This window comes from Haematobia irritans, chromosome 4, assembly GCF_050003625.1.
Source record: "Haematobia irritans isolate KBUSLIRL chromosome 4, ASM5000362v1, whole genome shotgun sequence".
Lineage (NCBI taxonomy): Eukaryota > Metazoa > Arthropoda > Insecta > Diptera > Muscidae > Haematobia > Haematobia irritans.
In genome coordinates this window covers 160098885-160124392 of record NC_134400.1, presented here as the reverse complement: position 1 = coordinate 160124392, position 25508 = coordinate 160098885, and the positions used below count along the sequence as shown (strand labels likewise).

Here is a 25508-nt window from a genome sequence, read left to right as displayed (position 1 = left end):
GATGACTTTTAAAATGCGCAAGCGGAAAAAGGTAAAATAAAATAGGTAATTTCTTTTCAAATAATCAAGTCGAATCGCTTTTTATATAGTAAATGAGTTCACAATTTGAAATATCAAAACTAAATAAAATGTTAATTTTAGTTTTCGAAAGAGGCACCTACATTTAGGCTTACCAGGCATACTGGTTTACCAAGTGTCGCTTGGAAATTCAAATGTACAAATATATACGCAAATATATTGGTGTTTTGATTTTTTGTTAGCAAAAGAAACGTAAAACTTCAATTCAATCAATTTCATAAAGGGTGGTTAAAATTTCAAGAGCCGATGTTGATTTTGAATAAAACACAAACTACCCAGCAAAAACTAGGTAACCATATCTCATTACAATTGACATTACCAGGAGTAAAGCTGTCATTACACGTTGCATTACATTGCGGCGAGTTATAATGACTAACTTGTAATGACAAAAATAAATACTTCTCGGTAATTTTCGAATTGTTATTCTCAAATTTTTAGGCAGTTGTAGTTAATATAAGTATTCACATAATCGAGCACTTACATAAAAAATCAAAAAGAATATGTAATGCAACGGTAATTCTGAAGATTTTTCCGTTAAGAACTTTTTATCACAAATATTTCATAATAATTGTGTTTAATGACATTATCATATTATGTTTTAAATAAATGCTTTCTTATACCACATTCACATTACACTTCCAAAATGCGCTTAAACTAAATTTCAAATGCCATTTGCCTTATAAAAAAGAGACTTAAAATCCACTTTTAGTAGATTTTGAACTTTATGTGAATTGGCTATTGGCTATATTTTCACGTAATTCACAAATCCAACTCCCTTAAACAACCTACATTTATATCTATTTTAAGTGTGACATTAATTTGAGTGTAATCGTATTTAGATTATTTATTAGATTTTTTGTTTATTTATACAATATTCTATTTCTACTCAAGTAGTTCTCCTATTACAGCACCACTCGCCATATTTTGATCCATTGTAATCGGCGATAGAAATCAATATTTTCGAGATTTGGTTGCCTGAGACAATAAGTGGCTATTTTGCAAGCTTTGGTGTATCTACGAATAAGTCATTACATATTAGGTGATTATATGATTTAAATGCACTACTTATTTTATGGCCGAAAGTATGCCTGGGGAAAAGTACTTTCCTCCTAGGACATGCGTATGTAAATGTAATCCGAAGCGATGCCAATTAATAAGTGGTTATTAACTTTTAAATAGGCTTACCTACAAGATTGCCGGGTAATGAGAGTTTTTGCTGGGTATTTAGGAAATTATTGTAATTTTATTTTATTATGATATATTGTTATTACTCAATTATGTATGGAACAAAATATCGGCCAAATGGGCGCCGCGACCTCGGTGGCACACCTTCATCCGATGGTCAAAATTTTCGATGACGCTGAGGCTAATGGAGGTTCTATGCCGTTGATGTGTCGAATTATCTCATCCTTTAGCTCTTGAATTGTTGGTGGCTTATCGACGTACACCTTTTCTTTCAAATAACCCCAAAGAAAAAAGTCCAACGGTGTCAAATCACATGATCTTGGCGGCCAATTGACATCGCCATTACGTGAGATAACACGGCCATTGAATTTGTTGCGCAAAAGAGCCATTGTTTCGTTAGCTGTGTGGCAAGTGGCACCGTCCTGCTGAAACCACATATCGTCCACATCCATATCTTCCAATTCGGGCCATAAAAAGTTCGTTATCATCTCACGATAGCGAACACCATTCACAGTAACTGCCTGGCCGGCCTCATTTTGGAAAAAATACGGCCCGATGATGCCGCCAGCCCATAAACCGCACCAAACAGTCACTCTTTGTGGAAGCATTGGTTTTTCGACAATCACTCTTGGATTCTCATTCGCCCAAATGCGGCAATTCTGTTTATTGACGAATCCACTGAGGTGAAAATGTGTCTCATCACTGAAGATGATTTTCTTCGAAAATTGATCATCCACTGTTGCCATTTCTTGGAACCATTCTGCCCATTCACGACGTCCATGGTTCAAATTGAGTAAGTCTGAAATAGAGAAATGTCAAATAAAATTCGGAAAAAAAACTTGGCGTTTAGGTGTGGTTCAGATTCAACATCGGCAACCTTACAATTTAACCACCCTTTATGATTTTGTTTCACATTACATTTGTATTTAGTTCTCATTGTGAAATAAATTTAGCCCTAAATCGAAAGTCATGCGGTTTTTAAGTCGATAGTTTTCCATTTCCGTAGAGGTATAACAAACAGTTTTTGGATTTCAAATGGTATAATTCTTTGGCGCTAAGAATATGGGCCGCAGAAAATTGGCTCTATGAAATAGGGCCCCACGAACTACTCCCCCAAAAGGGAAATGAAATATATCCCAATTTCCTCTACAGAGATTACACACTGGGAAACTATTTCATTTCCAATTTTGGGGAGTTATTTCATTATGGATATATTTCATTTTTGGGATCTTATTTGGAGCCATGAAATTTAGACCCAAAACTGAAATGAAGTAAGACCACGGTTGCCACATGAGCCAAAAATAATCTACCAACATTTGGGAGAACTTCTACCAAAAAACTACCAAATAAAAAAAATCTTCTATAGAACATGTTGCCGAAATTTTATTTCTATAGCAAATGTTGTAAAAACTGTATTTCTATAGAAAATTTTGCCAACATTTTATTTCTGTAGAAAATGTTGTCAAAATTTTATTTCTATAGGAAATTTTGTCAAAATTTTATTTCTATAGGAAATTTTGTCAAAATTTTATTTCCAAAAAAAAAAACTTTTCTCAAGATTTCATTTCTATAGAAAATATTGTTAAAATTTTATTTCTATAGAAAATATTGTTAAAATTTCATTTCTATAGAAATTTTTTCAAAATCTTATTTCTATAGAAAATATTGTTAAAATTTTATTTCTATAGAAGATTTTGTCAAAATTTTATTTGTACAAAAAATTTTGTCAACATTTTATTTCTATTGAAAATATTGTTAAAATTTTATTTCTATAGAAAATATTGTTAAAATTTTATTTCTATAGAAATTTTTGTCAAAATTTTATTTCTATAGAAAATTTTGTCAAAATTTTATTTCTATAGACAATTTTGTCAAAATTGTATTTTTAATATTTTTCAAAATCTACCAAAACATCTAGAATTCTACTAATCTACCAAATAGTAAAAAATCGACCTTTTTCTACCAACTGTGGCAACCGTGAGTAAGACCCCAAAACATATATGAAAACAAGTAAGGAAAGTCTAAAGTCGGACGGGGCCGACTATATTATACCCTGCACCACTTTATAGATCTAAATTTTCGATACCATATCACATCTGTCAAATGTGTTGGGTGCTATATATAAAGGTTTCTCCCAAATACATACATTTAAATATCACTCGATTTGGACAGAATTTGATAGACTTTTACAAAATCTATAGACTCAAAATTTAAGTCGGCTAATGGACTAGGGTGGAACACAATGTTAGTAAAAAAAAATATGGGAAACAAGTAAATCTGAAGCAATCTTAAGGAAACTTCGCAAAAGTTTATTTATGATTTATCGCTCGATATGTATGTATTAGAAGTTTAAGAAAATTAGAGTCATTTTTTTAACTATTCGACTAAGCAGTGGCGATTTTACAAGGAAAATGTTGGTATTTTGACAATTTTTGTCGAAATCAGAAAAACATATATATGGGAGCTATATCTAAATCTGAACCGATATCAACCAAATTTGGCACGCATAGCTACAATGCTCATTCTACTCCCTGTGCAAAATTTCAATTAAATCGGAGTAAAAGATTGGCCTCTATGGTCATATGAGTGTAAATCGGGCGAAAGCTATATATGGGAGCTATATCTAAATCTGAACCGATTTGGATTATATTTTGCAATTTTTTCGAGACTCATAAAATATTGGGATGTTCGGAATTTGAGGAAGATCGGTTGATATACACGCCAATTATGATCAGATCGGTGAAAAATATATATGGGAGCTATATCTAAATCTGAACCGATTTTTTCCAAAACCAAGAGGGATCGTCTTTGAGCCGAAACAGGACCCCATACCAAATTTTAGGACAATCGGACTAAAACTGCGAGCTGTACTTTGCACACAAGAATACATCAACAGACAGACAGACAGACAGACGGACATCGCTAAATCGACTCAGAATTTAATTCTAAGACGATCGGTTTAATTCTAAACGATGGGTCTCAGACTTTTCCTTCTTGGCGTTACATACAAATGCACAAACTTATTATACCCTGTTCCACAGTGTGGCGCAGGGTATAAATATGGGAAACATTTAAATCTGAAGCAATTTTAAGGAAACTTCGCAAAAGTTTATTTATGATTTATCGCTCGATATATATGTATTAGAAGTTTAGGAAAATTAGAGTCATTTATACAACTTTTCGACTAAGCAGTGGCCATTTTACAAGGAAAATGTTGGTATTTGACTATTTTTGTCAAAATCAGAAAAACATAAATATGGGAGCTATATCTATATCTGAGCCGATTTCAACCAAATTTGGCACGCATAGCTAAAATGCTAATTCTACTCCCTGTGCAAAATTTCAACTAAATCGGAGTTAGAAATTGGCCTCTGTGGTCATATGAGTGTAAATCGGGCGAACGCTATATATGGGAGATATATCTAAATCTGAACCGATTTCAACCGAATTTGGCACGCATAGCTAAAATACTAATTCTACTCCCTGTGCAAAATTTCAACTAAATCGGAGCTAAAAATTGGCCTCTGTGGTCAAATCGGGCGAAAGCTATATATGGGAGCTATATCTAAATCTGAACCGATTTCAGTAAAATTTGGCACACTTGACTACACTACTAATTGTACTCCTAGTGCAAAATTTCAACAAAATTGGGGTAAAACTCTGGCTTCTGGGGCCATATAAGTCCATATCGGGCGAAATATATATATGGGAGCTATATCTAAATCTGAACCGAGATCTTCCAAAATCAATAGGGTCTGAGCCAAAACACATACTTGTACCAAATTTGAAGTCGATTGGAATAAAACTGCAACCTAGACTTTGATTACAAAAATGTGTTCACGGACAGACGGACATGGCTATATCGACTCAGGAGCCCACCCTGAGCATTTTTGCCAAAGACACCATGTGTCTATCTCGTCTCCTTCTGGGTGTTGCAAACATATGCACTAACTTATAATACCCTCCCAGCAAAAGCTAGGTAATCACATCTCATTACAAGTTACATTACATTGCGGTGAGTTATAATGACTAACTTGTAATGACAATAATAAATACTTCTCGGTAGCTTTCGAATTGATATTCTCAAAAGGTAATGCATTTGGCTGTCAATAACTTAATAAAATAGAATAAATGATGGTACCATTAGGTATAAGTATTCACATAATTGAGCATTTACTCGAAAAAAAAAAACACAAAAAGAATATTTTATGTAACGGTAATTCTGAAGATTTTTCGGTTAAGGAATATTCTTCACGAATATTTCATAATAATTGTGTTTTAAATTGATGGCATTACCATATTATGTTTTAAATAAATGCTATTATAACTCATTCACATTACACTTTCAAAATCGACTTCACTAGATTTCACTAGATGGCTTATAAGAAGGGATATATAAAATTCACTTTTAGTAGATTTTGAACATAATGTGAATGGGCTATTAGGTATATTATAACGTAGTTCACGAATCCGACTCCCTTAAACAACAACTCCCTATTTTAAATGTGAAATTAATTTGCGTGTAATCTTATTTAGACGATTTGTTACATTTTGGTTTATTTCTACAATATTCGTTTCTATTCAAGTAATGTTCATATTACAGCATTACTCGCCATATTTTGTAATCGGCTAGATTTGGTTGCCTGATACAATAAGTGGCTATTTTGCAAACTTTGGTATGTCTACGAATAAGTGATTACATGTTAGGTGATTATATGCTTTAAAAGCACTACTTATTTCATGGCCAAAGGTATGCCTGGGGAGAATTACTTTCCTCCTTGGACATGCGTATGTAAATGTAATCCGTAACGTTGCCAATTAATAAGTGGTTATTAATTTATTAATTACCGGGTAAAGAGAGTTTTTGCTGGGCTGCTCCACAGTGTGGCGCAGGGTATAAAAACCCACGCGCAAACATGCCGAATACATCGATGACAGTTATCGATTACAGGTAAATAAAAGAAATATAGGAAAATTTCCTATATTCTAACAAGTGTGTCTCCTTAAGCTTTAAAAGGATTGAATACTTCTTAGTACGAATGAACTAAAATATTTTTCTATGCCAAGTGTTATTCGTAAGTATGATAAGCTTTCTATAATAAAGGAAGTCAGAATTATCATTTTATAAGAAATTTTACTAAATTTGAGGAAACTTGGTTTTAGTTCATATTTTGTTTATTTTTACGAATGCTTTGTTATCAGTGAATAAAATTTTCTTGTTCAGTAGTAAATTCTTATACCCAGTGAAGAAAACAGTATTACTAAAATTCCATGCCTTATTCTAGTTAATGAACTATTCCTAACTGCTTTCAGTTTAGGATTTTTTTACTGAAGCAAGTAAATGTTATTATTTTAAACAAAAATTTAACTTAATGGAAATAAATTGGCTAAACTAAATTGATGAACATTTTTTCCTTTAGTTCCGAAGGCACTTTTTTCTTGGTGTAAAACCTTTATTTTCCAAAAGTGCACCTTTGGATCTAAGTAAACTTTTTTTGTGAGTATGGTACAGTGTGTCGTACATTCATATGGACTTGGTGTTAATATATAATGAAGTTATTTGTTATTATTTACATATTATGAAATTTCTGTTAAACAACGAACATTTATCAAACAAAAAATATCCCTGGCTCAATTTTAATGAAGTTTTATTTTCGTGCCCTGTGAAAAGGTCTCTGACCTCACAAATGCAGAGTTTTCAATGAAATAAATGAATACTGGCGGTGAATGTAAATAGTTCAAATCAAATAATTATCATCTATCCAAATAGAAAATTTAATTCAAATCTCACTTATCCATTGACAACAAAGCCATATGTTACAGGGAACGATGTCAATGCTTTACATCTGTCTTCATCTACCCACCATGAGTAATGAAAATGATCCTCAAAAGCCTCAATTATGACTTCAGGTTGAACAAAAATCTCTTTTACGATAAAACCCATAAAACATACGTTTTACTTATATACATACAAATGAAGACCCATAGAAAAACGCCTCCAAATCAAATCTTCTGTATTTGAATAGACTTGAGGGGAACTATGTCATCTGTTGGATAAATGTGGATACTTTCCTCATTATGAATAAAAAGAAAAGTAAATTTGATTTTAATCGAAAACAAAACGACACGCAAAGAATGGTGGCATTGTTGGAACAAAAGCCATTGCAGACAAATCACAACAAACAACCCTTTACCCTTGTGGCTTTAACAACCAAATATATTCGTCTCCAGATTTTGTTTTAAATTACAAAAGTAGACTTCGTTTTTTATTATGTATATGTCAGATAAATAAGAAAAAAATTAAAAAAAAATAAACAATATCCTAATGCAAGTAGTGAGCGAGTAATCTCAATTCCACATCTCTTCAATTTTCAGTTCATGTGGCATTTGTATATCCTGTAAGATATAATCAACCCCTTTTGATTATTGGGTTTCTGCTATCTTCTGTATGATCCAATCCATAAAGTATTGTGTACTTGAGTAGACACCAGGAATTTCGGGACGGGCACATCCAATACCATAGGATACAACGCCAATGAGATAATAGCGAACATTATTTTGATAGGGCTAGGAGAGAAAATATAGTAATTCATTAATATTTCTACATAGTTTTATGCTATTCCATATATGGAATTTACCTCGGGAATCATAAGTGGACCTCCTGAATCTCCTTGACATGTATCCTTACCACCTGAGAGCACACCCGCACAGAGAACAGCCTTATCGAATTGATTTTCGGTAAAGAGACGATTCTGTTTGGCATAACGATCTCTGCACACTTCATTATCGTAAATGGGAATTTGAAGTTCCTGTAGAACATTGGCCGAAACACCACCTTCCATGGTCTTACCCCAACCTACAACGAACGGTGTGTGTTTCACATAGGATTTTTGTCTCAATGCTGATGCTTGAGGCATGCATATGGGTGATATGAATTCTGTAAATAGAAAAATAAAATCTTTGTCAAGCCAATATACATATATTTTTTTATTGTTGAGAAAATTGTTTAAAATTGGAAAAAAAAAATTTTCCTGATCCAGTCACGAAATTAATTGATCTTATTTTTTTAAATCGAAATGTCTTCAATTACCAAAATGATAATATCAATCAAAGTTTTAATTGTATATCAATAAATACTTGATTTAACAATTGACTGATTTAATTAGCAAATTGATTCAATTAAAAATTTCATTGTTGTTGGCTGCAAAACTTAATCAATTATGTAATTTAAAACGTAACTATTTTCAATCACTTTCTTAACTGACAAAGTGTTTTTAATTGGAACAATATACATATTTGATTGACTTTGGTGATTGGTACTATCATCCCAACAAAAAATACTTCAGCAGTAAGAGTTTAGTTGCGCTTTATGGTATACAATATAGTAGGCAGTGCATCCACACTGCATGAATCGGTGACAATAACGTAAACGAATAATCAAACTACCCAGCAAAAAAAGCGTCGCCAAAAAAGTAATGAAAATGTTCTTTTTGGATCCGGAAGTGGTGCAAAAGTGACATAGAAGCGATGAATTTAACATGGGCTTGTCATAGGACGGAAGTCTTCCATTTCAACAGCCGTTGCACTGAATTTGCATCACTTTTTTAAGTGTGAACCGAATTCAATGTTTTGGATGTAAATTAAAAAATTATGTGATATTTTGTCAAATAAAAATTTTTTGTTATTTTTTACACCAAGTTAAACCAAGTTAAAAAAATTGAACTAAAAAAACTTCCTGGGTAGTTGAAATAAAGAACATCATTGGGAGTGCATCTTCTGGAAGTGCTTTTAAAGTTGTGCCTTTGGAAGAACTTCCCAATTTTTTTGCTGGGTAGTTTATGATCATTCGTTTACGTTATTGCAACCAATTCATGCAGTATAGATGCATGAAAGGTAGTGTTGTTTTCCTTCACGCCAACAATGCTATACTCAAGATTATAATCACTTCTGAGCAATATTTCTATTAAAATGAGCAATTAGTGCTTCATTTTTTGCTGGGATTTCTGTGATTGAAGACATTTCACTTAAAAATTATTTGGATTAATTAATTTCGTGATTGAAGACAAAAAATAATTTTTTCTGCGTATAGAGCAATACCATAACATAACATGGACCGATGTCAAATTTGGCATAGCTTTTCATGGGTCTAAAATGCCTAATGTAGTAAAAATTACATCTACCATGTTTTCAAGAAGTAAAATTGGGAATCTGTCTATATAGAGGCTATATAAAAACTTGGTCCAATATAATGGGCCCCAAAGCAGCTCATAAACTTATATAAACTGTATATGAGAAATCATCGTCGGTTTATATGGGGATGTATAAAAACATAGACAATCACACACAAAAAAAAAAATTGTTTTCTGATTCAATCACGAAATTAATTGATCCAATTAATTTTTTATATCCTGCTCCACACTGTGGAACAGGGTATTATAAGTTAGTGCATATGTTTGCAACACCCAGAAGGAGACGAGATAGACACATGGTGTCTTTGGCAAAAATGCTCAGGGTGGGCTCTAGAGTCGATATAGCGATGTCCGTCTCTCCGTCTGTCCGTGAACACATTTTTGTAATCAAAGTCTAGGTCGCAGTTTTAGTCCAATCGACTTCAAATTTGGCACAAATATGTGTTTTGGCTCAGAATAGATCCCTATTGATTTTGGAAGAAATCGGTTCAGATTTAGATATAGCTCCCATATATATATTTCGCCCGATATGAACTTATATGGCCCCAGAAGCCATAGTTTTACCCTAATTTGCTTAAAATGTTGCACAAGAAGAACAATTAGTACTATAGTCATGTGTGCCAAATTTTATTGAAATCGGTTCAGATTTAGATATAGCTCCCATATATATCTTTCGCCCGATATGGACTAATACGGTCCCAGAAACCAGAGTTTTACCCCAATTTGGTTGAAATTTTGCACAGGGAGTAGAATTAGCATTGTAGCTATGCGTGTCAAATTTGGTTGAAATCGGTTCAGATTTAGATATATCTCCCATATATAGATTTCGCCCGATTTACACTCATATGACCACAGAGGCCAATTTTTAACTCCGATTTAGTTGAAATTTTGCACAGTGAGTAGAATTAGCATTGTTGCTATGCGAGCCAAATTTGGTTGAAATCGGTTCAGATTTAGATATAGCTCCCATATATAGCTTTCGCCCGATTTACACTCATATGACCACAGAGGCCAATTTTTAACTCCGATTTAGTTGAAATTTTGCACAGGGAGTAGAATTAGCATTGTTGCTATGCGTGCCAAATTTGGTTGAAATCGGTTCCGATTTAGATATAGCTCCCATATATATGTTTTTCTGATTTCGACAAAAATGGTCAAAATACCAACATTTTCCTTGTAAAATCGCCACTGCTTAGTCGAAAAGTTGTAAAAATGACTCTAATTTTCCTAAACTTCTAATACATATATATCGAGCGATAAATCATAAATAAACTTTTGCGAAGTTTCCTTAAAATTGCTTCAGATTTAAATGTTTCCCATTTTTTTACTAACATTGTGTTCCACCCTAGTGCATTAGCCGACTTAAATTTTGAGTCTATAGATTTTGTAGAAGTCTATCAAATTCTGTCCAGATCGAGTGATATTTAAATGTATGTAGTTGGGACAAACCTTTATATATAGCCCCCAACACATTTGACGGATGTGATATTGTATCGAAAATTTAGATCTACACACAAAAAAATTTCACGAAAAATTTTCCAATTAAAATTTTAATTGAGTTTTAAAAAATATTCAATTAAAAATTTAATTGATTCAACAAATTTTTTAATTGAAACAAAAATCAATCACAAAAATAATAGTATCAATTAATTTTTTAATTGGATCAATTAACTTTTTAATTGACCTTCAATTAATTTTTTAATTGATACTATCATTTCCGTGACTGAAGACATTTCAATTAAAAATTAATTGGATCAATTAATTTCGTGATTGAATCAGAAAAAAAATTTTTTGTGTGTACAAAGTGGTGCAGGGTATAATATAGTCGGCCCCGCCCGATTTTAGACTTTCCTTACTTGTTTTTAATTAAAAATTTTAAAAATTTCAATCATTGACTTAACTAATTTAATGTTTCTATCTGGATTAAAAAGTTAATTGTATCAATTTATTTATTAATTGAAAAGTTTTTCAACTTCAAACAACTTTTTAATTGGAAATATTGTGGTGATATTTTCCTGTACTGTGGCATATCTCTTTATCGACTTTCGATTGCCTGATTATTAAAGAATGTAGCTTGACCACAGACAGACGTTAGATCTCTTAGAGTCAATAACAAACTGAATGACGAACTTATTCTACTGATGGGTGCATAGAAAAAATTTCACGAAAATTTTTCCAATTAAAGTCTTAAATGAGTTAAAAAAAAAATATTCAATTAAAAATTTCATTGATTCAACAAATATTTTAATTGAAACAAAAATCAATTACAAAGATTAATAATATTAATTAGTTTTTTTAATTGGATCAATTCATTTTCTAATTGATACTATCATTTCTGTGATTGAAGACATTTCAATTAAAAAATTAATTGGATCAATTAATTTCGTGATTGAATCAGATTTTTTTGTATGCCTGTGTGTCATAATATATGTGATTGATTTTCGTTTTAAATAAAATTTTAATTAAAAAAATATTTGAGATATTTTTTTCTGTGTAGGAAACATGGAATGGATACAATTGTTACACCTACATTACAGTCGAAAACTTACCCGTGAAATCAACATTACGTTCCAAGTATAAAATAGCAATATCACTATGACCATTACGTGTATTATAGTCTGGATGCTTTTCGGACTTTTAAATAAGAACACAATTAGCTTAATCGAATAAGACCAAAAGATTATTCCAATACTTACTCGAACAACGTTAATGTCAACATGACGAGCTTCTGTATCCGTTGTCAAGTCGTGTTCACCCAAACGCACAAATTTCCTATCAAAAACAAATAAAATTAGAGGGATATTTCAATTGAAAGCAAAACGCATTTGCTTCACTTACAAATCCTTTCTCAAACAATGAGCTGCTGTTACCACATGGCGAGCTGTCACCAAAGCCCCGCCACATTTGAAGGGCGATGGCGATAATTCATCGTCATAGCCTATAAGGGCAATCCAAGGCCAAGCACCTTTTTTACTCACCTCACCACCAACTATTTTCTTATACGAGTTGCTAGTATAACCACAACCTTCTTCCACGGTGGGTAATCTTCGCGGTACGTTATCATTATTGATTATCAAGGGATTTGAGGTTACTGGCTGGCTACCAGCATTAGGGCAACAAACCATAGTATCTGTGCCACCACATATTGTATTGGAGACTCGTAAATAATTGGCAAATACAGTATCCGTTTGCTTCTGTAGCAGCTCATCGGTCAATATTTTGCACTCAACAAATCTTATGCAAACTCCTTCACGGCTGTCGGGACCCCGACATGAGACAGCTCTATTGTCAATGGGCGGTGGTGTAGGTGCTGGGGCTCGTGTTGGTGCAGGTGTGGGGGCTGGTGTTGGTGCAGGTGTGACTGGTCGTGTTGGTGTCTGTGTTGAAGGAGGAAGGAAAGGATTTGTGGGATTTATATTTGGTCTACGTGTAGGGAAAAATGGATTTACCGGTGCTACAGTTTGCCGATTTGGCCGTGTGGTTGGTTGTTGAATTGGTGTTGCAATGGGATTGCTGCAACAAACCTGTTAAGGTAAATGTAAAAGAAAAATTATTTTAGAGATATTTAAAAAAAAATGAATTAAACAAATATTTTAGAAATTTTGCAGATACATGCGTGCTGCAAAAATACGGTTTTATTCGCTATATTAACGTAAATCTTTCAACGAAATTTATTTTTTTTTTTCTATAATGTAATCAGTTATTATGAACAGTACGTTTGGTTTCCACTGGCGAAAATCAGTTTTTTAAAGGGTTATTATTTTTATTTTCTTAATTTTTATTTTTAGCCAATAGTGTTATTTTATGTTTTTGGATATTCTTCCTTTAGCTAACACAGAAAAAAAATTAACAAAATTTTTTTTGGAAGTTGTTCTTAAGGCACAATTTTAAAAGCACTTCCAAAAATGTCCTCCCAAAGAAGGGCTTTATTTTAACTGCACAGGAAGTTCATTTGAGTCAATTTTTTATAACACGGTTTTTTTTGGCACTAAAAATACTACTAGCAATAATAGTTCAAGTATTTAAGCCAATTTAAGAACATTTCAAGCTTTTATTCTTTCTTTATGTGTTATATGAATTAAATTAAATCTTAATTTCTTCATAAATGCCAATCCAATTAACCCAAACATGAATTAAAAATTTTACTCAATCGTATCCAATTGAATTTGAATCTCTAAAAATGTCGTGAATTAACGAATCTTCACTCGTACTCCAGCAGAATTCGTTGTTTTAACTCACCACTGGATCTCCATTTAAATTTCGAGTTCCACACGCTCTCTGTGATTGTAACACATACTGCTGAGCTTGTCTCTGGTTGGTCATCTGGAATATATTGACAATTTGAGGGCAATAGCTAAGAGCCACACACTGGCCATAGTAGTTCTCCGGTGTTACACAGTACTGTGAATTCCCTAAAATAAAAAAAATTACGTTAGCATTCTTAAAATGGCAAAATATTTATCAGAACTTGAAACATTTCTTCATAAATTTGTATTATATCTATACGCAAAGAAAAAAAAAACGTTTGGAAAACGTGTCTCGAAAACGTTTTTCTTTTATTAGAGTTTTTTGAATTCCTTCGAAAATTTTAAACTTTTATCTCCAAAAAAATCGTTTGTTACAAAATTATTTTTGAACCAACAACACAGTCCATTTTGTTTATATTAAGCACTGTTCTTTTCTGACTTTAAGTCTTTAATAAGACACATTTTACAGTTCATAGTAAAAATTTAATATAATAGTATGTAATGTTAAAGTTTTTTTGGGAATCCGAACATATCTGTAATATATGTAAAAAACTTTTTGGTTTTCGTTCGAAGCAGGAATCGAACCCACGACCATTGGCATGCAAGGCGGACGTAGCAATCACTGCTCCACGGTGCCCAACTAAATGTATGTGTCTGTTATATAAAGTTTGATTAATCGGCTCGTGGGCGCCGCAAGCTATGCTATATAAATATAACTTATATGGATAATTGTCTATTGATGACAACAACAGATGCATAGCTCAGTGGATAGTGTGTTGGCTTACAATTTGCATGGTCCGCAGTTCGATTTTCCGTCCAGGCAAAAGGTAAAATTTAAAAAAATTTATAAAATCGAATAATTCTTCTACATTGTTTGTATTACAAAAGAAGGTGCTAAGAACTAAAAACCCTCGTGGAAGTGAAAAAGATGTGAGGGAAAATGCAATTAGCCAGAAAAGATTGTTGTTTTTTTTTTTGAGATAGACTTTATGAAATTGGTTTTAATTCCTGGAAAAGAATAAACGTTTATCACAAAATGTATATACTTTTCTTCCAAATAAACTTCCTTAAAGCAAAAAGCAAATGAGAAACGAACTTTTTTTGTCTAAAATTTCGTTTGGGAGGAAAGAATTATTTTTTTGCGTGTACAATCAAAATAATGAGCCCTATATGACACAAAAGCCAATTTAATTCTATTCTATTTTAGTTCATTAAATTAATGTTTTGAGAAATTATTCTTGTTTATAAAAAACAAGTATATACAGCAGTAAGTTCGGCCGGGCCGAATCTTAAATACCCACCACCATGAACCAAATATTAGGGTTTCCTTTGAAATTTCAGGAGGGCTTGAGGACTTGAGGACACTTCCCGAAGATAAATTTAAAGATTTCACCTATGAGGACTATATCAGATTCTGGATTTATAAGAACCATTTTTGTTTGAGTTTTAGAGGAATCATTAACATCTCTTGTAAGTGTGCAAGAAAATTATAAAATAACGTCTTGATTTGAAATCTTAAATCTGTAGAAGTAAAATCTGGAAATTTTACATTGAGTTTCAAGCAATTTTCATGATCAGTGCGCCTTTTACACCCTCAAGAAGTGAAGTCGGTCTGTAGGAGGCATTACCAAATGGACCAATAAAAACTTAATCCGATACACGTTTTTGTGAGCCTAAAATACCAGAATATTTACAATTTCAGGCAAATCAGATAAGAACTACGGTTTCTAGAAACCCAAGGACTTAAATCGGGAGATCGTTCTAATGGGGGCTATACTAAAATATGGACCGATACTCACCGTTTTCGGCACACCTCTTTATGGCCCGAAAATACCTCTAGATTTCCAATTTCAGGCAAATAGGATGAAAACTTCGGATTCTAGAAGCCCAAGAAGTAAAATCGGGAAATCGGTCTATATGGGGGCTATACCAAAACTTGGACCGATACTCACCATTTTTGGCACACCTCTTTATGGTCCTAAAATACCTCTAGATTTCCAATTTCAGACAGATTGGATAAAAACTACGGTTTCTATAAGCCCAACACCCAAACCGGGAGGTCGTTTTATATGGGGACCATACAAAAACATGGACCGATACTCAAAATTTTTGGCACACGTATTTGTGGTCCTGTAATACCTCTAGATTTCAAATTTCAGGTAATTTGAATTTCAGGTAATTTCTATAAGCCCAAGAGTAAAATCGGGAGATCGGTCTATATGAGGGCTATACAAAAATATGGACCGATACTCACAATTTTTGGCAACGTATTTGTGGTCCTACAATACCTCTAGATTTCCAATTTTAGGTAAATTGAATAAAAACTGCGGTTTCTATAAGCCCAAGAAGTAAAATCGGGAGATCGGTCTATATGGGGGCTATACCAAAATATGGACCGATACTCACCATTTTTGGCACACCTCTTTATGGTCCTACAATACCTCTAGATTTCAAATTTCAGGCAAATTGGATAAAAACTACGATTTCTATAAGCCCAAGACCCCAAATCGGGAGGTCGGTTTATATGGTTTATATTAGAATTTCTCCCTGATCAAGAATATATATATATACTTTATATAGTCGGAAATCGATATTTCGATGTGTTACAAACGGAATGACAAACTTATTATACCCCCGTCACCATTCTATGGTGGTGGGTATAAAAATATGCACAAATGAGCCATAAAGATTTACTAAATTCGTGTGTCTCAGAAAATAGTTCAGAATTTCTAAAAATTTGCAAATTTTACCAATATTGTTTTTTTTTACAATTAATTTCGAGAGAATTGGACTCGCTGCCTGAATTTTTATATAAGTTCAATATTATTTCTGTCCTCGTGCAGTAGTATGATCTTCATTTCAGTAGTTTTCTTAGATAACTTCATTCGCCATCTGATTTATTGTTTTTTGAAATATATTTACATATTTAGCTCCCTTTTGAAATCATACTTTAGTGTGTTTGGTTCTTAAGTCTCTTGTTTTATGGGTTACTCAAACACTTTTGTCGCTTAAGTCTTTTTACATTAATACACAGTCAGCATGTTCGTAGCTTAAGTCTTTTGTGGCCAAATCAAGAGAGAGGTAGAGTGAGAGCACAAAGAGAACATTTTGTTTACTATTTACAAAAAAAATAGTTTAGAATTTCTCTTAACCAACTCTCTTCCATTCTCTCATAATTGTCTATCAATCTCTACCACAACATACGTCACCGACTTAATCAATGAGTATTTATTAGCGGTGGACCTTGCATATTAATTTGCTTAAATTAGCTCGAACTAAGCAAGTCTGGTTTTGTTCCCACTGTTTGCGATCATATTCCAATATTTTGAATTCGAAATTAATAAAATCAAGTCAAGAATATTGCTACAATTTATAGCTCTACAACAAGTTTATCTACATCTAGCTTTCATTATTGCTATTAAATTATAACCCTAGCAGTAAGTTTTCGCTGTGCCTTTTAGTTTTTTATTATTTTTGTTTATTATATGTTATATCTAACTTTCATTAAGTACGCTCGTGTGGGGGGAGGAGAGAAACACCAATTAACTTTAGACCGGAAAAAACTTATATTACAAATTACATTTTCTAGGGAATCGAGATGTAAAGAAAGTGTAAACGCATAGAAACGAGTTATACAAAGTAAGTGAAGTGCATTTTATAATCTCATGTTGTCATTCATCAAGCTGTAATTTCAAATCCGTAATAATTTCCAACCCTCAAATTAACAGTTTAGGCCTAGCAAGGAATTATTAAATTAGTTCAATTGCTGATGTAATAGATATTGTTGATATTTTTCATGGTTTGATGATCAAGATCATTGACTTTCATTTTTAAAATCATGTGATGTGGGATTGATGAGTTTTTTAATCTAATTCATATGTACACTGGTATTGAAGAATCGTTTCAGTTTCTGTGCAATGCAAATTTCATCTTAGTTGTTATCTTAACCTTTCAATGCACAAGATTACCGATTCCAAAAATATATAATATACAAAAAAAGAACATCTGCACACCACATTAAAAAAAATGTTTTTTTTTTTTTTTTTTGGAAAAATAGCATTAAACTACGTTTTTATTTTGATTTGATCGTGGTAGAGTAGAAAATAGGGATATGTTGACATTACACCGTTTTTGTAACATCTCTGGTATATATTATTTAACCTCCAATTTGTATTTTTTTTTTTTTGTGAAAATTTGATTTTCAATTTTGACTGCAGATTACTCAGAAGAACCACCGGAAAAACTTATTTTTATACCCTGCGCCAAACTGTGGAACAGGGTATTATAAGTTAGTGCATATGTTTGTAACACCCAGAAGGAGACGAGATAGACACATGGTGTCTTTGGCAATAATGCTCAGTATGGGTCCCTGAGTCGATATAGCCATGTCCGTCTGTCCGTCCGTCTGTGAACACATTTTTGTGATCAAAGTCTAGGTCGCAATTTAAGTCCAATCGCCTTCAAATTTGGCACATGTTCCTAATTTGGGTCAGAATAGAACCCTATTGTTTTTGGAAGAAATCGGTTCAGATTTAGATATAGCTCGCATATATATCTTTCGCCCGATATGGACTTATATGGCCCCAGAATTTATATGGTCGAATTTGGTTGAAATTTTGCACTAGGAGTACAATTAGTAGTATAGTCAAGTGTGCAAAATTTGATTGAAATCGGTTCAGATTTAGATATAAAGGGTGATACGGTCAAAATTTGGTCAATATAAACTTGACGTATTTCTTTCAATTTTGCATTTAAAATACCTGAACACCCCTCATTTTGAAGGTGTGTGTGTGTAGAATGTTGCTCCTATTTTGATTTTGGAATTCACTCTTCAGTTGTCAAAATGCCGTCCAAGCAAAAAGAGCAGCGTATCAAAATTTTGCTCGCGCATCGCGAAAATCCGAGCTACTAGCACGCAAAGCTGACAAAATCGTTAAAAGTTGCCAAATCAACCGTTACAGATGTAAGCTGAGACGACAAAGAGAGTTGCCGGTAGTTTCAAGCGAAACCCTAACCTCTCTCTCCGAGATGCCGCAAATAAGCTGGGTGTATCGTCTACAACCGTGCATCGAGCCAAAAAACGAGCCGGACTATCGACTTACAAGAAGGTAGTGACTCCAAATCGCGATGATAAACAAAATACGACGGCCAAAGCGCGATCCCGGAGGCTGTACACGACGATGCTGAAGAAGTTTGACTGCGTGGTAATGGACGACGAAACCTACGTCAAAGCCGACTACACGCAGCTTCCGGGACAGGAGTTTTATACGGCAAAAGGAAGGGAAAGGTAGCAGATATTTTCAAGCACATAAAACTGTCAAAGTTCGCAAAGAAATATCTGGTTTGGCAAGCCATCTGTACCTGTGGCTTGAAAAGCAACATTTTCATAGCTTCCGGGACTGTCAACCAAGAAATTTACGTGAAAGAGTGTTTGAATAAACGTCTGCTGCCTTTCCTGAAGAAACACGGTTGTTCCGTACTGTTTTGGCCGGATTTGGCATCTTGCCATTACGGTAAAAAGGCCATGGAGTGGTACGCCGCCAACAACGTGCAGGTGGTTCCCAAGGACAAGAACCCTCCCAACACGCCAGAGCTCCGCCCAATTGAGAAATACTGGGCTATTGTCAAGCGGAACCTAAAGAAGACCGAAAAATCTGCTAAGGACGAGCAGCAGTTCAAGGCAAACTGGCTTTCTGCGGCGAAGAAGGTGGACAAGGTGGCTGTACAAAATCTGATGGCAGGTGTCAAGCGTCAGGCCCGGCAATTCGGATTTGGAAAAGCGAAAGCCTAACTGAATATTTTTCCTGAATTTTATACTAATTGAACTTAAAAAAGAAATTTAATTTGATTTTTTAAATAAACGATTTCACCGATTTACACGCGTTTTCCCTTGACCAAATTTTGACCGTATCACCCTTTAGCTCCCATATATATCTTTCGCCCGATATGGACTAATATGGTCCTAAAAGCCAGAGTTTTGGCCCAATTTGGTTGAAATTTTGCACAGGGAGTAGATTTAGCATTGTAGCAATGCGTGCCAAATTTGGTTGAAATCGATTCAGATTTAGATATAGCTCCCATATATATCTTTCGCCCGATAGGGACTAATATGGACCCAGCAGCCAGAGTTTAAAACCGATTTGCTTGAAATTTTGTACAAACATAAAACTTAGTCGTATAGTCAAGTGTGCAAAATTTGATTGAAATCGGTTCAGATTTAGATATAGCTTCCATATATATTTTTCGCCCGATATGGACTTATATGGCCACAGAAGCCAGAGTTTTGGCCCAATTTGGTTGAAATTTTGCACTACGAGTACAAATAGTTATATAGTCATGTGTGCCAAATTTGATTGAAATCGGTTCAGATTTAGATATAGCTCCCATATATATGTTTTTCTGATTTCGACAAAAATGGTCAAAGTTCCAAAATTTTCCTTGTAAAATCGCTACTGCTTAGTCGAAAAGTTGTAAAAATGACTCTAATTTTCCTAAACTTCTAATACATATATGTATATCGAGCGATAAATCATAAATAAACTTTTGTGAAGTTTCCTTAAAATTGCTTCAGATTTAAATGTTTCCCATATTTTTGTACTAAAATTGTGTTCCACCCTAGTGCATTAGCCAACTTAAATTTTGAGTCTATAGATTTTGTAGAAGTCTATCAAATTTGAAATATTCGTATCCAAAAACTCTCCAATTACGGGAAAATCGGATAAACTATGTAACGCTTAACTTAACATCTTTATAGCATATAAGCTAATCCGGAATGTGCTCTTTCAGTTTCAACGAGCGAGAGGTGGTTTGTACGTTTCAGAAGCGTTGATTTTGATGTGTTAAGACAAAGAAAGTCCAAGAAGAAGTTTGACGATGTTGAATTGGAGGCATAACTTGGTAAGAACTTGTGTCAAATGCAAGAAGAACTTGCCAAATTGTTCGAAGTTACACGCCAAGCTATGTAACATCGATTGAAACTATTCAGTATTAGAGTTGAGGTCAAAAGACCACGATATTGCAAAACCTTTAAAAACACATGTGAAACACTCAAATGGGAATTCCTTCACTACCCGCCGTATAGCTCAAACATAATTTCTTCTGATTAGCACTTGTTCCGATTGATAACGCAAGACCTGCCCGATCAGCATTTTCGTTCTTATAAGGAAGCTAAAAAGTGGGTCGATTCACGGATTAAATCAAAAGACGAAACGTTTTTCGTCGCGGCACCCTATGTTACCAGAATAATGTGAAAAAGTAGTGGTTTGTTATGCAATACTTTGATTGAAAAAATTCCGAATTTTTTCTATCTACTCCCAATAGTTTTGACAAAAATTAATTAATATTCTAAACGCTTCTGATTGAATTGGAAAATTTATCATTTTAATTTAAAAATCTTTAATTTCATGTGTAAATGTTGCATAAGAAGGGGACAAGGTGAACATAAACTTAAATTCTGATTTACTAGAAAATTTCTGATTTACAAAGAAACACTTGTTTCCCGCTTTTCCAAAGACTCTATTTACTTACAAAAAGTTGAGATCCAATTAAGAACATAAATGTTTTATTATCTGAACAAAAAAAAATAGGAAACCTGTTCACTACCCAATTCTATTAACCATACGTTAATAACAACGTAAGAGGTACACTTTTTGATTCTATCTCGTCATAGTGTAGGCGAAATCATTTAATATTAACAAAATAAAACAAAAGACTTAAGAAACAAACATGAGATTATAACACCATGATCGTTTGTGTTTACTCTCAGTATGGACAAAAAAATAAATAATTAATCCGCCACGTGATGAAATCGTTATTTCGGCTCCAAATAAAATATGTTGATTTTCTTTTTCAAAAATTTGTCTGAGGAATTTCATTTATAAACAAAGTTCTACGAAATTAAATGTTGCCAATTTTCTGTACTCAAGCGAGTACATTGGCAGGGAATGGGTTAACCATACGTTAATAACAACGTAAAAGGTACACTTTTCGATCTCATCATATGTGACAAGAGTCAATAATATGGTTTTTGAGAATCTTATCTTTATAATATAATATAATATGATCCATCAATTTTAGGAAGGTCGAAAAGTTGTCTCAAAACTAAGGTATAAAATAAAGTTTGAATTGAAGGCTATAAGTGCTCTACTTCAGTAATTGTTGCTTATTTTTAATAACTCTGTTTCATAACATTTGTCAAACGCGTATACATTTAGAATATTAAATTAAATCATTTACTTACTCACTGCTTATAAAGAGCATTGATCTATGAAGATCACTAGAATACGTTACTTGTTCGAGAATTTAAATAAGTATTCAATGAGGCAAATTATTAGTCAGAATATAAGCATACATTAACAAAGAATTGATCCTCATTTCACACACCATCTGTCACATTTATAATGAATACAATTATACAAATATTATATTATGAAGATACAATAGTTACAGAATACACACATTTTATATTTATAGATTTATTGCAATCACATTTGGAATCTGATAACATCTGTTTCAGTGCAAGTATGTTAATTTCAAAATACAAATTAATACTTTTATAGTCTAATTTTATTGAGCAGTGGTTCGTGCTACGGATGTAAATTCAATTGGAAATTAACTCATTTCACAAATCCCCAATCTAAGTTTGGTTCATTTAAAAATTATCTGAAATGGCTTAATATTCTGCCATCATTCTGTTTAATTCTTATATATGAAATAGCTCATACATCGTTTCAATTAAATACTTTAGAAATTTAATAATCAAGTGTTGGTACAATAATTTCATATACTAGTAGATATTGTAACCGGAATCGGAAAATCGATTTTTTTAATTTGGAAGAGATGGAAAAGATTTGATTATTTAAATTTTGTTGTCGCCTTCTTTAAATTGTGTATAAAAATCCAATTTTAAAATATTCAAAATTTATGAATGTCGACTTTTCGACTTCGCAACTTTTTAAAACTTTGGAAAAATCGAAAAAGGTGTACTTCGTACAATAAATGCGTTTTCATCGGTGGTTAATCTTCAATCTGGATCACATTCAGATTTCTGACGTGTCCATGCGTATCTCCTTTAAGAGCCATAATCTCTGTTTCTTATCGGTAGTTATATAAGGATACGTTTTCAAATAAAGAATATTGTCTATACCCACTCTTGGAGTTTACATTAAATAAACAATACAGAGTTTATTATAGTCATATATTAAGACGACTGAAGTATAACAAATAATTATAAAAAACTACTTCGTTGTCAATGCAATAATTTAAGATTACAATCAGAATATGGAAAACAAGAGAACATTAAGTGATTCTAAAAAGATTTACTATTTGTTGATACCAAAGATTATAAATTGTAGGAAGATAGGAAATTGGCTTGCGTCATACCAAATGTTGCATTTACCATGTTAGTTCCATACATGTTTATAATTTCTTTTATTTGTTTTTCGCTTTTACTTTTTAAATGAAAAACTTAATTTTCTTAATGAAACAATGTTAAATTTTAGGCAACAACAAAAAAAATACATTTTCCCCTTTATGGAAATTTATTTCGTGCACTTAATTTCTTTTTATTTGCATTTTAATGCTATGTCAATACTTGTCGTATACGCGTTTGGTTCGAGTATGAAACTAACACGGTAAATGGTTTGATCTCCTCAGTAGCCAATTTCCTATCTTCCTCAAGTTTATTGTCTTTGGTAGTTATAGTGTAGGCAAAATCATTTAATGTTGACAAAGTAAAACAAAAGACTTAAGAAACAAACAGGAGACCATAACACAATGATCATTTGTGTTTGCTCTTCTCAGTATGGACAAAAATAAATAATTAATCTGTCACATGATGAAATCGTTATTTCAACTCCAAATAAAATATGTTGATTTTCTTTTTCAAAAATTTGTCTAAGGACTATCGTAATTACCCAGCAAAAAAAGCGTCGCCAAAAAGTAATGAAAATGTTCTTTTTGGATCCGGAAGTGGTGCAAAATTGACGCAGAAGCGATGGATTTAACATGGGCTTGTCATAGGACGGAAGTCCTCCATTTCAACAGCAGTTGCACAGAATTTGCATTACTTCTTTAGGTGTGATCCGAATTCGGGGTTTAGCGAAAACATTGAAAAGTCATATATGGACTATAAAAGGGGATATTATGATAGCTCTGGTAGTATACGATATCACTCATTTTTATACCCTCCACCATAGGTTGGGGGGTATATTAACTTTGTCATTCCGTTTGTAACACATCGAGCCACCGTGGTGTAATGGTTAGCATGCCCGTCTTGCATACACTAGGTCGTGGGTTCGATTCCTGCTTCGACCGAACACCAAAAAGTTTTTCAGCGGTGGGTTATCCCACCTCAGTAATACTGGTGACATTTCTGAGGGTTTCAAAGCTTCTCTAAGTGGTTTAACTGCAATGTGGAACGCCGTTCGGACTCGGCTATAAAAAGGAGGTCCCTTGTCATTGAGCTTAACATGGAATCGGGCAGCACTCAGTGATAAGAGAGAAGTTCACCAATGTGGTACCACAATGGACTGAATAGTCTAAGTGAGCCTGATACATCGGGCTGCCACCTAACCTAACCTAACCTAACCTAACACATCGAAATATTGCTCTAAGACCCCATAAAGTATATATATTCTGGGTCGTGGTGAAATTCTGAGTCGAATTGAGCATGTCCGTTCGTCCGTCCGTCTGTTAAAATCACGCTAAGATCCGAACGAAACAAGCTATCGACTTGAAACTTGGCATAGTTAGTTGTTATTGATGTAGGTCGGATGGTATTGCAAATGGGGAATATCGGAGCACTTTTACGTATAGCCCCCATATGAACCGACCCCCAGATTTGGCTTGCAGAGCCTCTTGGAGGAGCAAAATTCATCCGATACGGTTGAAATTTGGTATGTGATGTTAGTATATAGTCTATAATAACCATGCAAAAATTGGTCCATATCGGTCCATAATTATATATAGCCCCCATATAAACCGATCCCCCGATTTGGCTTGCGGAGCCTCCAAGAGAAGCAAATTTCATCCGATCCGGCTGAAATATGGTACACGGTGTTAGTATTTAGTCTCTAGCAACCATGCAAAAATTGGCCCACATCGGTCCATAATTATATATAGCCCCCATATAAACCGATCCCCAGATTTGACCTCCGGAGCCTCTTGGAGGAGCAAAATTCATTCGATCCGGTTGAAATTTGGTATGTGGTGTTAGTATATGGTCTATAACAACCATGCAAAAATTGGTCCATATCGGTTCATAATTATATATAGCCCCCATATAAACCGATCCCCAAATTTGACCTCCGGAGCCTCTTAGAGGAGCAAAATTCATCCGAGCCCGTATATGGTCTCTAATAATCATGCAAAAATTGGTTCATATCGGTCAATAATTGTATATAGCTCCGATGTAAATCGATCCGAGGAGCAAAATTCATCATCAAAAATAATCTACCAACATTTTATTTCTATAGAAAATTTTGTCAAAATTTTATTTCTGTAGAAAATTTTATTTCTGTATAAAATTTTGTTAACATTTTATTTCTGTAGAAAATTTTGTCAACATTTTATTTCTATAGAAAATTTTGTCAAAATTTTATTTCCATAGAAAATTTTGTCAAAATTTTATTTCTATAAAAAATTTTGTCAAAATTTTATTTCTATAGAAAATTTTGTCAAAATTTTATTTCTATAGAAAATTATGTCAACATTTTATTTATATAGAAAATTTTGTCGATCTGAAATATATACTTATTTAATCGGCCTTTTTTTTGTTTAATATATCCCTCGTATGGACTAACTTAAAATT

At 33.3% G+C, this 25508-nt stretch overlaps 1 protein-coding gene across 2 annotated transcripts in view; it reads right to left on the bottom strand.

The window, feature by feature from the left end:
* Positions 1-7495: 7495 nt before the first annotated feature.
* Positions 7496-25508, bottom strand: part of LOC142233752 (venom serine protease Bi-VSP-like) — a 31518-nt gene continuing 13505 nt past the window's right edge. Inside the window, exons 2-8 of one of the 2 annotated variants that reach the window (XM_075304775.1) lie at positions 13692-13864; positions 12902-12976; positions 12291-12829; positions 12149-12224; positions 12002-12086; positions 7902-8200; positions 7496-7830 (exon numbers count right to left, since the gene is read on the bottom strand). In XM_075304775.1, coding sequence (XP_075160890.1) covers positions 7687-7830; positions 7902-8200; positions 12002-12086; positions 12149-12224; positions 12291-12829; positions 12902-12976; positions 13692-13864 — 1391 coding nt within the window. In that variant the 3' untranslated portion in view covers positions 7496-7686. Of the gene's footprint in view, positions 7831-7901; positions 8201-12001; positions 12087-12148; positions 12225-12290; positions 12977-13691; positions 13865-25508 lie in introns of both variants that reach the window. The other variant, XM_075304774.1, reaches the window with a different exon arrangement.